Here is an 18555-nt window from a genome sequence, read left to right as displayed (position 1 = left end):
GTGTTCTTCTTGAGTCAAAATAAATTATACAGTGATTTTTTTATGTTTTATTTGAATCTTTAAACTGCCATTCAAGGCAATAAGTATTTCATAACAGGCTACATCATTTAAAATGATAAAAGAAAAACCCATAAAGCAAGTCTCTGCCTTGCAGAAACAGAATTTTTTTTAATTCTCTAAAGCCATAACGTCAAGTAAATATTTTGAAAATTTATTCATTGAATGTCTTACAATGCCTAGAACATTTATGTCACATTTAACTTAAAAATATGTACTATTCAAATCAGTCTGTCTCTCGTTTACAATACTATACAGAGAATAAAAGAACAAAATTAAGGAAATATGTCAATATGTAGTCAAAACTGAATTGGTTTTATTAATGTATATGTTGTTGAAAAGATATCAGGAGGATGTCTGGAATGCCAGCCATTTAATTGAATAATTCAGTGAATTAAGTTACTTCTGCAGTATTTTAAAATACCTTTATATGTTCTAAAGACATGTAGGAATGCCCCTTTAAAAGTTCAGTGGTAAAGAGGGATGTCAACTGTGCACAAGACAAGAGGAGGGAGAAAATAAGAAAAAGAGGGCTCAGATTTCCGCAGCACCTTCCACAGAGTCAGAAGGTGTTTCATGTATATTTTTATGCTTTTCATTTGCTGCTAAGAGTCTGAATTAGGTATTACTGTGCCCATCCTACAGATGGAGAAATTGAGGCTGGTAGGGATTAATAAACTGCCCAAGGTTGAGCAGTTGTGTAATCTTGAGCAAGTTACTTAAGCATATGCTCTCAGCAGAGTCGCTTTTGTGTTTATGTAGCTCTGATGCTGTTCACAGACTCTCCGCATGTGTGATGACCCGGACCCTCTAACGTCTGCATAGATACGGCCCAGCCTTCCAGGGCAGGTTCAAAACCCACCTCCTGCTGTGACATCCATCCTGGCCCAGGTCACTCTTCTCCCGCTCCTGTGGCCTCCCGGGGGCTCCGAGTGCTGTCCCGGGGTTGCAGGTTTCTATGCTCCCACCCTCTCCAGCCAGACAGGGAGCCCCGGGGGAGCAGCTCAGGCCTCCTCGGAGCCCTCGGGGCACTTGGACAGTCCTCTGTCCTCTGCATCTCCTCCCTTTCCTCAAATGCCCGTCTTCCTAGGGATCTGTCAGTCCTCTCTCTCCACTCTTCCCCAGGAAGCCAGCCCCATCCCACTGTGCACTGACCGCCCCAAACCAGTGTTGCCAGCCAGACCTCTCCCCTCTTGCTGCTGTGGGAACTGGGACCGCGCACGTTTAGCCCACCCGAGTCAGCCTGACCTTCCTGCCCCTCTGCCACCAAAAATCCCAACAAGACCCGGAGCCTTCCGCACCCTCCAATCAGTGGGCGTGAGCCGGGCTCCTCCAGCCTCTTCACAGCACTGCAGCCGCAGGAAGGGTGTTTACAGTGCGAAAACGACGCCCTGCAGGACTCTTCCCACTGACCACCTCGTGATGGGCACCTCCGTCTCCAGGGCTGTCCCTTGCCATCCCACGGATGCAGTCACACCACTCTCTGTCTCTGTCTCTCTCTGTGTCTTTCTGTCCTGCCCCATCCGTATCGGTTCCTCTGTGAAGCTTTCCTGACCCTCCGTCCTGTCCACGAGGGTGACTCTCTCTGCTCCTGTCCCGTGAGGTGAGGGCTGTGTCTGCACTGCTCAAGGGAACGTTTCCTGAACAAAAGAATCAATCTCTTCATTCAGCAGCATTTATGGCGAGCCTACCTACCACATGACAGATGTCAGAGAAGCAAATGTGTCAATGGACCCTCAGTAGAGCACAGTGAGGGAGGAGCACAGCGTCTCTCCCTCTTTAGAGATCAGAAGCGAAGACGGGGGGCGCGGGGTGGGTGTCAACACCTGCTTAGTGTTACTCAGCCTTGAGATTTTCAGCAAGGAGCTCAGGATCTGCCCCTCAACATGGGAATTGTAATAGCACCTGTCTCACAGGGTCATCGTAGAGTTTAATGGATGCATATATGTAGAGATTTTAGGAAACACCAGGCACATAATAAGTGATCTGTGAGTGGTGTTGGCATTAGCCGAGCTGCCAGGAGAAGCCAGGACTCCAGGATCATGTTCAAATAGGATTTCTATTATTCCAAACTAATTATTTATCCTTGACACGTTGAGGCTCTCCAAGCAACACAAGAAGAAGATCACCCGAGAGAGCAGAGGCCACGAAGAACCCTCCTGAGCCTCGGAAGCGACCGTGGCCTTTCTAGGCTCCACGAGCATCGTCCTCAGCGGGGAGAGGCCAGCGCCAAGATCATCTCATCCTACATCCTTGTCTCCTGTCAGCAGCTGTAACGAGAGGGCTCTGAGCAGGGCACACTCGGCCAAACGTGTTTTTCAGTTTCTGAGACCCTGTCCCCTGTTTGTATTAAAATTGGAGATGTGAAAATGTCAAGCAAAAGGCCATTAAAAATAACCTGGAAATTGGCCTCGAGAGCATGTAATACACAATATTTTATATATGCGTTTGCTGCAGAAACTCCGGAAACTCCGTGGCAGTAACCAATTTTCTAGAACAACCTGACACAAAAGACTGAACGTTGTTTAAATCAAGTTAACACCAAAAGGACTGTAAAAGCTACAGCAACTAAATGACCTACCAAGACAGCCAAACGAGAGAGCAGAATAGCAAAGCCTGGAGGCTGATTCGCAGCTTTAAGTAACTCGAGGAGGTTAAAGCATGAGCTGCCGCGATCTTATGAGTCACCATACTGACACTTTGAAGGTTCCACTGTGTGAGAAACATATAAATGCGTTTATTGTCATCTTCGAATGCTGCATATTATATAGAGTGATAAGGATACAGGAGAGGGTGTGTGAAGTAGTTGTCAGTATGCCGACCTGGCCTCCGGGCTCACCTCTCAGCTCGGAGGCGGGTAGACCCGGCAGGTACCACAGCTACTCACGCCGGAAGCGGCTCAGCTGCAGGGATCAGCAGAGACATTCACCCCAGCAGCACCCTTGTCCTTCAGAGGTGGCTGGGTCTGAGTCTGCTGTGAGTATACAGCATGCATTCCCTTGAGGGGCTGGGCTTTCTTGCAGTCACAGTTTTGTAAGCTGCCTCCCAAAGCTCGGCCCCTCCCTCCCTGTCCCCTACTCAGCTTCCCTCGTGTCCAGTGAGAAGCCTTCCCCCCGGTTTCTCACTCAGTAGATATTTGCTGAGAACCTACTATGTCCAGTATGGTAGCCACTAGCCACGTGTGGCTATTGGACTCTTGAAACGTGACTAGTGCATCTGAGGAATTCATTTAAAAATCTCCTTTAATTTTATTAATTGGCTACACATGACTAGTGGCTACTGTATTGGATACTGCAGCTCTAAAGACAGAACAATCCCTTAAACATGGGCCATTTTCTCTGTCTCATGAAGGAGAAAGACAGTATGTCAACCGATAATCACACTAGGATGTGATAAGTGTTTTCATTACTAATAAGTGGAGAAAACTATGGTTTGTTCATTCCACAATATTCATGGAGTAGCCATCAAACACAAGGTTCCATTCGCTGCTATGGGAAACAGGCAACTGTTCCCATGGTGGAGGCCGGACGACAGTGCTGAGAAGCAGAATGGAGGCGTGCAACACCGACCATGAATTCCAAGCCCTAAGTGAAGCTTGGACCCTCCTGCGCAGGTGAAGGGCCAGCCATGGCGCCTGCCAAGTTCTCTACCTGGGGTTTCATGTTGGCACCAGATTCCCAATTTTTCCTAAGACTCTGCCATTTGTTCTGTCATGCTAGGGACATTCCAGAACTGTGGGGGGTTGTTGGATTTTTAGAAAGACTCGTGTGCGTTGACAGACATGAGCCTGGATGAATCTGAAGGAGGTTGCCGCTGGAAAGCAGTCTGGCTTTTCCAGCACTTGGACCAGCGGCACCTGCTAGGTGGGAGAAAAGCAACACCTGCTCTTCCTCAGCTGTGCAAATTCTGTCCCGCTGGCCACCCCATCAGCAGATGTGAGGTCCACACATGGCTTTGGGAGGCTCCACACTCCCCAACACGTGTCCCAGAGTCACTTCCCAAGGCTTCACTTTGAAACATTCCAAACCACTGGGTTTCATAGACCAGAAAGCATCTGTCTATGGGAGTGGGTTCTTCATCCGGGAGCTGTTTGGCACACGTAAAATGAAGTCTGTCCTGTGGGCTTGAATTCGGTTGTCGTGTTTAAGGTAGATACCAGGAACTCACAGTCAGCGTGAGTGGGTCAAATAGAGACGGGACAAAATGAATCTGTTTGTAGGAAGAGCGCAATTTTATTTCCAGTTTACATTAGTAGCTGTAGAAAAAAGCTTGAGCGTCAAACCATGTGAACTGGCAGAAGACGCTGGAAGCTTGAGGCCAGCTAATTCCAGAGAGTTGGAAAAAATGAATCCAAATGGTTTACAAAATGTAGGATAAGGAAGTAAAACCAATTCAGGTAACAATAGAAGGGCCGTCTCCATTCTCCTACTCTGAATTTTGCAACCCTACCGTGTAAGGTCTGAGCTCCCGTTAGCATCTTGCGATGTGGGGCTGCTGAGAGGGGCCAGAATCGACAAGAAGCCCACCGCAGTGCTGGGTTTATGCCATCTACAGACATCCCCATTGCCAAGTGGAGGTGGGGCCGTTTTGAGTAACATGACTGAATAGCACAAGGTCAACTGTTTTCCCATCATTTCCCAGCATCTGAATGAATCTGATAGTGAAAGCAGGCCAGTTGTCTGTCTCCGTGAACACCTGGTGTGCAGGCAGCCTTGATGCTGGGCAGACACATCCAACAACTTGTTGATGAACTAAGACGAGAGAGAAGAGTTTGGGGAAGGCAACAATAGTCCTCATGAGCTGCCGGCTCACAGACAGAGCCACAGACAGAGAAAAAGAATACTTATCTTTACACTTACTAATCTATTTGGATAAATGCAGAGTGAACACACTAACAAGTCCACAGATCCAGGACCACGTCTCGAGAAGATTCGCTGGAATGGAAGTTGGACTTGACCAGTTGTCAGGGATGGAGGCAGGGAGGGGCTACGGAATGTTTGGCTGAGATCATTGACTCAGATTCTCCCCAAATCCATGTAAATGTTCACATAAATCTCAGATACCTGTTTATTTCCTATGAGAAACACTCTCTAGACCAAAATTTGTTTCCTTCAGTTTTTTCTGATTATAATAAGCATTATCTGTTTTGATTATTGTATTTTTACAATATGAGAACAGTCAAAAGGCAGAAGACTCATCACTCTGTGTTTCACGGGTGGGAGCTCTGCCTGCTTCCCCCCCGATCCTATCTCGTCTCTCACGCTCTCAATCTGTCCTCACTGCACCTGCTGTCAGCTTCCCAACATGCAACTGTGATCGCATCATCGACTGCGTGAAGGAACTCAAATAACTCCCGTCATTAGCCTACAAGGATGGTCTGACCCCGAAGGGCTCTCAGGGCTTCGCGCCATCCTCACACCTCCTCCCAGACATCTGAGGCCTGTCTCCAGCGTAGCCTCTTCCTGGGGACACCCCAGCTCCCTTCGCTGGCTGCCCCTCTATTTTATGATGAAGTGCCTTCTCTATACTTTTATCATAGTGTCTGTCACACTCTCTATTCACTCAACAACTATTGGATGAGTGCCCACGACTCCCCGGGCATTTGGTGCATGGTGGTAAACAGTGGCCAGAGGTTCTAAAGCAGAATTACTGCCATGTCTGAGTCCCTATTGGGCCATAAGTGACTTGAAGGGTGGATCTGTGCCTTTCACCTCTGAGTCTCCTGCACAGCACGGGGCCCAGCAAAGAGGAGGCTCCCAAAATAAATACACACTGGGTGGGTTCATGACTGAATGACTATTTTACCATTCCTAGGTCCAAAAGTGAGCCAGTCACAGTCTGCAGGAATCCCCTACTGAAGTGTTCACTTAGTGATGAAGATCACACATCTCATTTTAGACACACAGAACAATTGCCAACAGCATTTTCCCGGATGTCTTTTCTCCCCATTCCTTGCAGTATATATACATATAGAGTTTCCAGGAAGAAAAAGACTCCAATTAGCAGCAATGCTTTGGAAAATTGCCCCTTTTCAAGGAAAGGTTATGAGCTCTTGCTGTAAGGGTCTCACCCAAGTTTGGGCCAGTTTTAGCAAGATTAGTGCTAACTGCCAAATACACCAAGTCTGCTTTCTGTGACGCCAAGGCAGGACTGACACCTTCTACGGAGCCTGAACCTTGCTCCCATCAAAGGCATGTACGGTCCACCTCCTTTGAGTGGTCATTCTGTCTACAGATATAATTTTATCTGGAGAATGTACAAATCCAAATATATCCAAAGCTTTTTTGCAACTTCTATATTTTCGTATTTCACAAAAATGTATATATGTTAATATGGTATGCATGAACTAATTCTTTTTTTTAAATGTGCGTTGCACACCGTGTGCGTTCGGTAAGATGTTTAGTGAACTTGTGCTGTCGATTACATAATGTTGTTGTGCACGTGCTTCGTAAACCATCCCCGGGGGTGCTGTGAAGATCCCTGTGTGATCACGTGGACGGTAGTGATAAGGGACGAGGAGAGGAGAGAAAAGGTTAGCAGCCCCAGACACGAGCCAGCTGTGTCTCTGTGGAATGTCGCTCTGTGCACAGGTGCCGGCGCACTCGTGGGAGTCCGTGTGCTCACATCCTTTCTGCGGTCGTGCCGAACCTCTGCCTCTTCATCCGGGGCTCCCGTCGCCCTGATCCTCAAAGACAGTAACTCAGATCTTCTCTCTCTTTTCTAACAGCGTGTATGGCTGCCCCTTGGCTAAAAAAAGAAAAACACAAGACAAACAGCCCCAAGAACCTGCTCCCAAGCGAAAACCGTTTGCGGTGAAAGCGGACAGCTCGTCGGTGGATGAGTGTTACGACAGCGACGGCACGGAGGATGGGGACGAGAAGGACGAGGCCGAGGAGGAGGACGGCTCAGACGAGGACGACGAGCCGCGGGACGACGACGACGACGACGACGAGGGGGGCCGGGACGAGGACATCGAGGACGAGGATGAGGACGGCGAGGACGGCGAGGACGACGAGGACGACGACGACGAGGAGGACGACGAGGATGACGACGAGGACGACGACGACGACGAGGAGAACGGTAACCTGCAGCGCGGGGGCGAGGACCGAGCGGCGGGCGGGGCCGCTTCCGGGAGGATGGTCGGGGCCGGCGGCCGTGGCGCATGCGTGCTTGATGCCCACGGGGTTAGGCGGCCGGGGCAGCGCTGGGAGGCGCGGCTGTGCGTGTGTCTTTCCCTTTCCTTTTAGAGAAGTTCTTTAAATCATCCATCAGACGTTAGATGTTGCTTCGGTCACGTTGTCACTCAGACTGGTCATCCCCAGAGTCTGCTGAAATATCTGTGGTGTGCACGTCTGCTTAGCTCGGCAACTTTTATCCAGAGAGTTCAGTTTGCCTGTTCTCGGAGGCTCCGCCCGAGAGATCCCCGCCATGAGCCGCTCCGGTGGCTGTGGTGTTGGCACGGGCAGCCCACGTGCCTCCCGGGAGCCGGAAGCCTGTGTGAGCCCTGCTGCAGGAGCTGCTGAAGTAGGTCTGTCCGTCAGTGGCCAAGGCTTTCCTTTAGGGGCCGTCAGGTATGGGTCCGAGGAGGAAGCCGGCTGTAAGGAAGCAATGAATCAACCCGTCATCTGCTTCCATGCTCAAGAGCCGTGTTTTCTGATCCGGGGAGACAGACACATGAAGGGCACGTTGCGCAGGGTAGTGGCATCTTCGGGGCAAAAATTTCAGGTGGTTGTGCGTTTACATCCAGCTTACTGTTAGTGCCAGACTCAGAAATAGGACTTCAAAGCCAGTCCCTTCACAGAAGTCCTTTCTTTTCTAGAAGGACGTGGGAGGTCGCTGAAGAGCCTAGTTCTAGGCTTCTCTGGTGTAGAGCTTGCCTCAGAGAAATGGCAAAGCAGGTTGAAAAAGTGGAGGGAATATTTTTCCCTTACACTTCTTCCTTGGTCTCAAAGCTCTCCAAGAATCTGAATTCTGAGAAAGGCTAATTCCTCAACACAAAGGACAATGGTTTCAGCTGATGGAGAGAGAGTTTTTAGATTAGGCAGGTGTGAATTGGTTGTTGCTAATCCCGTGGAGTGGGCATGAATCAACTTTCCTCCTTCAGGGGTTACACTAGTTTGTTCCAGGAAACCTGGCTTTTATGAAAGAATCCTCGATTGTTACTGTAGTTTAGGGTCCTTATGAAAACAACTGACTGCTTAACGTACATGGATAATACAAACGTATCTGTATATAAATGCATACACACGCACACACGCACACACACATGCATAAACTTCATGCATTAAAATCTGGTCTCCCCAGGTTACTTTTCTTGTCTTGTTATTATAGGTCGTGGCGCGGAGACAGCCTAAGGAGTAGCAATAGCATACACCCACAGACACACCGTTCGCTCTGCTAAGCAGACCGTGGTGTCATTAATGAGACGATGGCTCTTTCATGCTGAGTATTAAAAACAGCAGCTCTGAGTAATAAAATATGTGGAAAGTTGGAGAATCGACCAATTTGGCAAATTGTTTCTGGACCCTGTATTACATGCGCGTAGCTCTGGGTGAGATCGTTCGTTGTTGAGGCTGACTCATGATTTGTACCTTAACCATGGCTTCTTATGAAGATAGTATAAAATACTGCTCCTTCATATTCTCGTTCTATGTTTAGAAAGCGGCAGACATTAATATTTGAAGTTATGGATGTTTGTGGGTGTGGTGAATTAGGGTCGGAGATATTTGCACATATGTATCATTTAACCAAGTGCCTTAACCAGAGTCTAGGCTCTGCTCTCCGTTTGCTAGAATTAAACTTTCCATTTTAATTTACTTAGGGCCATATTTTAAATAATCTACTTTTAAAAGTGCAAAATGACGTATTTTGAAAAAGCGATCACAGGCTTATCGAAACAGCTTTAGCGTGTGACTGCACTGGCTTCATTCACTCTGACTTTAAAAAGTGAGAAAGCAGGGCTGCCCTGGTGGCGCAGCGGTTGGGAGTCCGCCTGCCGATGCAGGGGATGCGGGTTCGTGCCCCGGTCCGGGAGGATCCCACATGCCGCGGAGCGGCTGGGCCCGTGGGCCATGGCCGCTGAGCCTGCGCGTCCGGAGCCTGTGCTCCGCAACGGGAGAGGCCACAACAGGGAGAGGCCCGCGTACAGCAAAAAAAAAAAAAAAAAAAAGTGAGAAAGCAAACCAAAGATAAAGACATTTTTCTAGGAAAATTCATGCAAGTGGGCATAATCAAGGGGGCGTGATAGAGCCATGAAACAATTGCATAATTATAACATCGGCCCCAGAATGTCTGACTATGTGACCCACCCTGCCTGGTGACCAGCACTCAGTGTTCTGCAAACATGAAGCCCAAGTCGGAGGCATGTAAGGAAGTTGGTTCCAGAAAGAAAATGCCCAGTAGGAGGATGAATGATCAACCCTTGGTCCCTGGTGGCAGAATTCATATTCAGCTCTGGATTCTCCAGCTAAGCACCTTCTAGAATCATCTATTCTGTGAACTTTAGAGGAATCAACTAAAATTACTAAAGAGAGGTTCCGCCGTGGTGGCCACGTGCTGTAAGGCAGATATGTCCATTTTACCAAATACTTTGGCAGTAAGGTGTAATAAGCTACTCCCTCTTAGACAGCCTCTCATCAAGTCCTAAGTCCCAAGGAGTCGTTGGATCAAACGTAGCCCATGTGATGGACCCTGAACTGTGACTCTAATCGCTCTAAGTTCTGTGCAGGAAGGCCCAAAGCCTTGCTTGATTTCCAAGTCAAACAAAAGCATCCCTCCTAAGCAGAAACCATTTCCGAGGTCTGATTCCCGGAGAAGGTTTCACCGAGTTCTTCTGTTACAGGGAGAAATCTCCCCTGGAGGAGCCCACGGACAGGTGTTCCAAGACCCCGTGTAGCCAATATCACACCAAGATATGCCAGGTGGATTATCCAGTGGGTTATTTCATAACCCCCAGGGTCAGGAATCTTCAGGAAGGTTCTAGATCAAGGAGACACAGCTCTGCTGATGAAGTGCTCATTTTACATGATCAAACTCCTGGCTGTGTGTGACTTACGACAATCAGGCTTCGAAAGGCATGTGTCCATCCACCTCCCGTGTTCATGTCCTCCCAAATGCATTTTATTTTACCTGACGGCTACGTTTAGTGCCAAAATCACTATCAGTCTGTGTGAGTGTCTGCCCCCATAGCCGTGTCTGTAACATGAGAAACCCCACATTGCGTGTCTTTGTCCCATCCTTGTATCGGCAGAAACTGTTTCTGAAAAACTGGGGAAGGTACTTCCTGTGTCTGGTGACCAGAGTTCTGGGTCAGCATCTCGAAGTCGGTCTTGCGTGTCCCTTGTTGACACTCTTGGCGGTTGTCGCGTTGCTGAGCCAGCAGCAGATCCACTCCAAGGGGGACTGTGCCTCTTTCTTAGTAAACTGAAGCACAGACGGTGACTGACAGTTAACAGAGTGAGAAGCGAGGCAGGCAGGACTCGGCGCGCGGAGGCATCTCGGGCGCCGAGGGCCGGCTCATAGGGCCTGTCACCGCAGCTGATGGCCACCCGGGGAAACCAGGACGGCCAGATGGAGTCGCACGGACGAAGCTTAAGCTGCCCTCAGCCTCCCTAGTCGCTATAAAGTCTCAGACTACTTCTACCATCCTCCACCTCTGTTATGAACTGGAATGGGAAGTTTATTGAGAGGTCTTGTAACAGAGAAAACAGATGCTTATAAACCACCAAATTATTACACAGGAGCCCACCGATTACAGAAGGACTATTATCGATAACTTGCAAATTAGGTGTTTATTCTAATTCCAAGAGTCCTCTGGCGTTGTAGTTACACGTGAACCAAAATATTACTAATAATGTACATTTCCAGTCAGTATAGTCATGTACACACTGTGTTTGATCTTCACGGTGATTGTGTAAGACACGGCAGGGGAGAAATTACTTCACTCTCATTGTGCTAACTAGAAACTGAGGCTCAGGAAGATAAGGTATTTTCAGCAAGTGACAGATATATGGTCGAGCTCTGTTGGTGGTTTTTCTTACCTCAGAGCTCATGTTCTCTATCACTCTCTGCTCATCTGAAGAACAGGAATTGCTATCTGAGTAAGTCATTTCAGATTACATTAAATGCATCGCTAATTAATCAGAATTATATTTTGTCCAGTTGACCTATCATAGGCTGGTCTTTTGCATGAAGAATTTTATTTTCAAAATGCATGTGATGGTCTAAGGTGTAATTATGAGCTTAAAGTTCCCTCGTTATCCTAAAGTTGAGAAAGTTATTATTCAGGGGTCATAGCTTTTTCTAATAGCAGATTTTTTACATGGTATATAGTAAGTACCTTTTCAGAGTCGTATAATTTGAGAAATATAGATTCAATGGTTATTTAATGCCTAGTAAGTTACACTTATTTTCATACTACAGCCCACTAAAAAGAATACATCTTTAAATAATAGATAGACTCACATATGTGTGTATAAAGTAAGTGTATGTATTTAAATCTCCTTATGAGTATATATTGTATCTGCCCACTGACAGGAAAGAAAATTCTGTGAGGAAGAGCATAGCAATTTGCTGTCCAGATGACAGAAATGTTCATGTCCACTGCCTTTATTAACACATAACTGTTTCTTTTTTGTGTGATTTCTCTGGTTATAACTTTATTTTTTTTTTAATGTTCATTGGAGTATAGTCGATTTACAATGTTGTGTTAGTTTCAGGTGTACAGCAAAGTGAGTCAGTTATACATATACATATATCCACTCTTTTTAAAATTCTTTTCCCATATAGGCCATTGCAGAGTATTGAGTAGAATTCCCCGTGCTATACAGCAGGTCCTTATTAGTTATCTATTTTATATATAGTAGTGTGTATATGTCCATCCCAATCTCCCAGTTTATCCCCCCCTTACCCCCAGTAACCATAAGTTTGCATAACTGTTTATTAATATATTCTGTTTCTGAAATACATTTGTAAATAAGTAAGGTCCTTTCTTTGCTTACTCTTTATTGAATCTTGGGACTTTCTGGACAATTCAACTTTGAAGACAATTGACTTGGCCATTGGGTTAAATTAGGTAGAAATGCAAACACCTTCCTTTTCTAGAGGTTTTCTGGCTTCATGCTGTTCTATGTGAGAATTAGCCACAGATGTGTGGTGGCCTCCTTGGAAGGTCACATCTAAGAAGGAACTGGGGGGTTTGAAGGGCAATGTGAATACTTACGTTGAGAATGTACAGTGTACGACAAAGCTGCTCTGGGCAGGGTTTAGTGAGCTGACCAGAGGCTGAGTGGCCTGTGAGACGTGGAGCCCAGCAGACTCTGGTCAGGTCGCTGCAGCTCGCCTCTCCTCCCATCCGTGGATACCTTCACAGTGGTGTGGTCAGTGCCTGTCACATTCTGACTATGGGCTCTGTTTGCACCACCCTCCCCAGCGAGCAAATCCATACGTAATCCAGCTTCTCTGCAGAAACTCACCTGTCTTTGAAGGGAACTCAAGACAAAACCCGCCCTCACAGACACAGCTCTTGTTTTAATTACCAAGTTTCCAGGGTGTTCTTTATTCCACACAGGATGATGCCCTGGGTGCCATGTTATTAAAGCATCATGACAACTTGAAATCAATGGACTTGAATTTCCATAAGACAGGACAGAATGAGGAGGGTGAGGGTCTCTCACTGTGGCCTCCAAGCTCCCCAAACTCCCTTTCGATGAGGCACTCGCACTGATCAGCCAGTTACCTCTTACCTCATTCTCAGGAAACGGCCCTGATGCAGGAAGCAAGTTGAGATACGGACAGACTGTGCATCAAAATTAGCCCCCCAGCTTTCTCCTGCAGTCAGCAGAAAACACAGTGAGTTCTGTGACCAGCGGAGAAACCAAGGTGTGTTTAGTAGGCAAGGTCTCAACTGTGCACTGTCGGGAGAAAGACTATGATGACTTTTTATCATCCTAAAAATTAATCTCTCCCTCCATCCACGAAAGCGTTATTTTAGGCAGTTTGGTAAGCGAATACATTGAGTGGATGGCTCCGCTACTCAGAAATGAGTAAAGGCAGAACGAGGCATTTCTAGGTATCAGTTTATGATAAAAATTAAACTTTCTTCTTGCAAACTAATTTTGCGTAATTAGAAAATATAATTATATGTTATGTTTCATAAATTTTCAGACTCTTCAATACAAACCAGAAAACTTGCTAACAGGGTGACTTCATGTACATGTGACACGCAAGCAACGTGCATAAAGTACGGGCAAGAGTCTCTTTTCACATAATAATAAGACATAGAGGTAAGAGAGTAGATCGAACACATTTTTATTCAATTTTTTTTTTTTTATTTAAAAGCTTTTAATGACATCACATATACGTAACAGATAGGGCACAAGTCGAGAGGCACAGGTCACATGACTGAGCACCAGGCCTGGGTGACCACCTCCCTGCTCAGGCCCGGCCTCTGGAGTTCATGCCTATCAATGCCATTTTGATTGTGCAGTAAGATGAAAATTGTCATCACAACCGTTACAGTGACAGAGAAATGCACACTGTGTATCAACTAGCAGGGCAATGGAGCAAATTACAACACAGTGTGGCAACGCACAAGCAGGTAACCACTAGGGCAACAGGACTTTGTCCAGTAAATGATCTTTATTCCATTTGTTTTTAAGGTCCACTTGAAGGGATGACCAGCTTATTTCTTTGTGTTAATTTGATTTTTTTTTTTTTTGCGGTACGCGGGCCTCTCACCGCCGCGGCCTCTCCCGCTGTGGAGCACAGGCTCCGGACGCGCAGGCTCAGCGGCCATGGCTCACGGGCCCAGCTGCTCCGCGGCATGTGGGATATTCCTGGACCGGGACGCGAACCCGTGTCCCCTGCATCGGCAGGCGGACTCTCAACCACTGTGCCACCAGGGAAGCCCCTTAATTTGATTTTTATTCCAAATGCTAGCGTGGCAGAGGGTGGGATAAAGGTGGGAAGGCATGTCTCGTAGCCCTGCTTCCCTCACTCTCCCTGAATTTCAGTTTGGCATCCAGAGATTAGGATGACAACACTTGCCTTTCGCTCACCTCACTGCTTGGTTACTAAGCTTTAAAGCAGGTGTGGTCCAGAGAGATGCTGGGGAGAGGCGAGCCATCCAGAGCTGCAAAGTGGCAACCGTAACTCAGGTGGTTTTTGCACGGTTCTCCTCTCTCAGGCACAAACTCAAGCTTGTCTGTAATTCATGGAACCCAAGGTCCATGGCGATACCAAGCAAATATATTATGTACATCAAAGCTGCGTTAATTTAAAAGACTCAGGGCCTGGTGAAAGCTCACTTCAAAACAATGGAATGTGTTTTCTGTGTACACAGAAGTGCACTGGGTTCCATGGGGACACAAAAGCTAAATAGATACCACGCTTTGCCAAAAAGAAACACACATAATATAGCACAAAAGAGGAGTGTATACATGAAAATACATATGTAATGGTGCTTTACAAAGGGCAGAATTAGAAACCATAAGCCGAGATGGAGGCTTTAAAGGTTTGAGTTGAAAACAAGAACGAAAGTTTTCAGATTTGAAGATTGTTGAGCTTTAGATTAGGTTACCAAAGAACGTGGTACTGTTTCTGAAAGGCCTTTTCTGTCTGATGGGGATTGAATACGGTCGAGGAGAAGAACGGGGGCCCCGCGCCTCCCAAGTTCCTCCCAATCAAACATACTCATTGGAATGACCACATCACACCAGTATGTAAAACAGGAGAACCAAAGTTTTCGCAGACTCATTTCTACTCCCTGGTTTACAGCATCAGCAGTAGCAAAAGCAACCTTGTTCTGCTGGGCCAGGGATGTTCAAGGTCGTTCAGTTAATTTGGAAAGTCTCCGAGCTGTGTGTGCGTGCATGCGCATGTGTGCGTGTGTGATTAGAGAGAGAGAGAGAGAGAGAGAGAGAGAGAGAGAGAGGGATGCAGTTGGTTAGTGTGTTTCAGTCTGTCTCAGTCTGAAAACTACTGATTTCAAATAGCTCTTGTCTGGATTGGGGGGTATGACTATCCTATTTCTTAGTCTCCAAACTTAGATAAACCACATACCTAAAATGTCATCAAGTAGAAAGGTCCTCAAAACTTAGTGAATAAATAAAACTTTATTCACTCGCATTCCGTTAATTAAGATCCCTAATGAATAAAAACTTCAAGAAGCATAACTTACACATTCTACATTAAAAATTATTATGCAACTTGGATCCCTTGTGAAAACCATTATTTTTTCCTTCAGTTTATCTCATTTAGCTTAAAGGACATTTTTACATCATGTTTCAGCTTATGAAATGGACAACTTCTAGAATCAAGAAGCCAACAGTTGGGCTTCCCTGGTGGCGCAGTGGTTGAGAGTCCGCCTGCCGATGCAGGGGACACGGGTTTGTGCCCCAGTCCGGGAGGATCCCACATGCCACGGAGTGGCTGAGCCCATGAGCCATGGCCGCTGAGCCTGCGCATCCGGAGCCTGTGCTCCGCAACGGGAGAGGCCACAACAGTGAGAGGCCCGCGTACCGCAAAAATAAATAAATAAATAAAACAAAGAAGCCAACAATCCTCTTCTGAGCTCTTGTAGTGACGTTAGCCTGTGCTTTGGATGCCGTCGAGCTGGCAGAATTCTGCCCGGGGCCCCCATGCCTCGCTCTGGGCCCGGGAAGCTGACTGTACACGCGTGAGGTCTGACTCGGGGCGTGAAAGGGGATGCATGGCCGTGACCTTCAGCTGTGCTGACAGGGCAGGTGACAGGAAGGGTTGGACTAGAGATGCACAGGGGCTGCGTGCGGACACGGGCCACCCTCCTCCACCACAAGCCCAGACAGCGGGCTTTCCCCTGGAGACGATGCAACAGACGTGCTGGGACCACCTTCTGTGGTGGGGCATCCTTCCTGCACTGCAGACACAGCTCTCGGGAGTCGGGTCAGGACCAGACTGTCACCTTCCAAGCCAGGCACCGCCGTGGGGCCCCAGACGCCACAGAGCTGTTCCTCGACCGCACAGTGATCTGGTGGTGGGTGGTTTATATCAAATCTGTGTTACTTAAGTTCACGTATAAATTACATATATATATATATATTTATAAAAGTCAAAATCAGAGCTCAGCTCCCACTGAATTTCCATGTGCTGGCCCTGCATGGGCCAACATGGTAGCCCCTGGCCACACGGGGTGGTTTAAATATATATTTGTTGAGTTTGAATTTAACTTAAATTAATTAAAATCACATAGTGTTGAAACTCCACACCCTCAGGCCCAGCAGCCTTTGCACCGCAGCCCCTCCTCCCGGCATGTGGTCCCCTCATCTCTCAGGTCTCTGCCCAGAGGCCACCTTCTTGGCAAGCCTGGCCCAACTGCCCCTGAAGTGACCCCTGTCCTGACCGCCTGGCCCCTCGCAGCACTGGCCACCAGCTGGCATCACTGATTACAGCTATTTTCCGTGTGTTTCTCTTCCGGCCCCTACGCGGTGGCGTCCCCGCCTGCTGGGCTCATCCTTCTTGTCCGAACAGCGGTGAAGTGAATAAAGAAGCTGCAGGCCTGTCCCACAGGCCTGTCAGAAGTGGCCTAAGCAAAACTGTGACCATTAGAACGTCTGTCCATGATCTGGTAAAGACTTGTCCTATGTCGTCCTCTCCGAAGTTTTGGCATCTTGAAGCTGGAGGAAGATATCTCGAAAAGCCGATATTTGACCCAGTAAATGCCGACGGATGGAGCTCCTCAGGCCTGCGTCCCCAGGCCTCCGGGTACCGCGTGAGAGCCACGCGGCCGCAGTGAATCGGCCGCCCCTTCCCCGGCCCCGGCCTGCCCCCGAGGGTTGCTCTGCCTCAGATGCCGGACGTGATGCGCGGGTCTCTCCCATGTGGCTCGTCTCGGGCTAAGGAAGGCTTTCGGGCCAGGCCGGGAGCTGAGATCGGGAACACGTTAGAAGCGCACGGCTCAGAGGGGAGCCGGCGGGTTCCTGAAGCGACCCTGTGCTGGGGCGCATCCTTCCCGGGCCCGGGGACAGCAGGGGCTGGAGGGGACTCTGTGTCCTGCTGCACGGGATCAGCTGATTTACACAGACAGGAGCAAATCCCAGCCCAGTAAGCCCGCTCCTCTGGGCAGAAGTAGGTCCGCTGCTCCAAGTGCGAGCAGGCGTGGGGATGAGGCCGCAGCCCGGAAACAGGCACAGAAGCAACGACACACAGCTCAGAGAAAAGGTCTGGGAACTGCATACACTTCACCCACATCATCTCCCCCCACGACGCGCACCGCTGAAAACAAAGCAACTGCCTCTCATCACCCAGAAACCACTGTTAAACCTGTGCCGGTAGGGGGCGTAGTCTGAAATTCCCCGCCTAAGTGAAAACAAGACAAACAACAACACTCTTAAGTAAGTTGGAACTAGAAAATGTGACAGGTAAGTCTAGAGAGGTGACAAACCTTGAATCTCCCAGCCAGCTCACCCGTCTGTTCCACCCTCACCTTCGAGATTCCCCTCTCGTTCACACTGAACCTGGGGGGTTCGTGTGAAGGGTCCTGGGGGTCTCCAGCTCCGCTCCCCGCTGCTCAGATGGGGGACAGGGAGCTTGAGGAGGAAGGTCTGCCAGGGCCCCGGTGCTGGCCACGGGAGAAGGGCTGTGACCAGGATTCACCCCCTCAGGCGGCCGAGGCTGGCGCCCCCCCGGCAGAAGCTGTAGTGCGAGCAGTGCCTGGGCAAGGGGGACGGCCCCTCCTACCACAGAGGGAAAGGGTCCACACGTCTCAAAGAGGGTCGGGGGTATTTGCAGAATTTGCTCCGTCTGGTCTTGGGACAGGGCTGCAGGAGTTGCGTGTCTTCAGAGGGTCCGAGTCCGTGCATCGCTGAGGGGGTCGGTCTGTCCTCTGGTCCTTCCCTCCCCCGTCTCTGCACAACCTCATGCCTGGGTGTCCCTGACCCTCCCACCTTCCTACCCACTCGGTCCCCTCACGCTGCCCAGGACGCTGGTCCTATGAACCCAGTCCAAGATGTTCCTAATTTCCAAACCTTTTCTCCGCATCAGAATGGACTTCAACTCCGCCGTTCAGGACCCTCGTAGGTGACAGGCCAACGAAGCTGGCAATTCCGGCAGACATTTCAACACCTGGTGCTATAATGAGTCCTCAAACCTCAGCAAACCAGCGCAGAGGAGGGAGGCTCCGAACAGCAACAGCAGCTCCAAGCGGCTGTCAGGCAGCAACCGTGGTGGGTGCAGAGCTGGACGCCCGGCTGGGGCTGGTCTAGAACGGGCCGTGGCGGCGAGGACGGGCAGGTCTGGCTGCTGTGGAAGGAGGCCGTGCTGGCCCAGCATCCTGGGCTGGCGTCCCGCCCTGTCACCTAGCAACAAGATGATGTGGAGGAAACACCAGCCTCTCTGGGGCTCCGTGGTGTCACCTTCGGAAGGACAGTAGGTGACACCTCCTTCTCACAGGGCCCCTGTGGGCATGAAATGAGGACTGACAGCCGCAGGCCACGAGACTGACCACCAGGGCTGTTATTCTGT

General features: G+C 48.8%; 1 protein-coding gene across 7 annotated transcripts in view; it reads left to right on the top strand.

The window, feature by feature from the left end:
* MYT1L (myelin transcription factor 1 like) overlaps window positions 1-18555 on the top strand; it is a gene marked incomplete at both ends in the record, with an annotated part of 136537 nt that overhangs the window by 19069 nt on the left and 98913 nt on the right. For all 7 annotated transcript variants that reach the window (XM_082851670.1, XM_082851667.1, XM_082851669.1 and 4 more), the window contains one exon: window positions 6785-7137. In XM_082851670.1, coding sequence (XP_082707796.1) covers window positions 6785-7137 — 353 coding nt within the window. The remainder of the gene's footprint in view (window positions 1-6784; window positions 7138-18555) is intronic.

Source organism: Leucopleurus acutus (assembly GCF_964270905.1).
Source record: "Leucopleurus acutus genome assembly, chromosome: 12".
Lineage (NCBI taxonomy): Eukaryota > Metazoa > Chordata > Mammalia > Artiodactyla > Delphinidae > Leucopleurus > Leucopleurus acutus.
The sequence above is the reverse complement of the archived record's forward strand: the minus strand, read 5'-3'. Positions and strand labels throughout refer to the sequence as shown.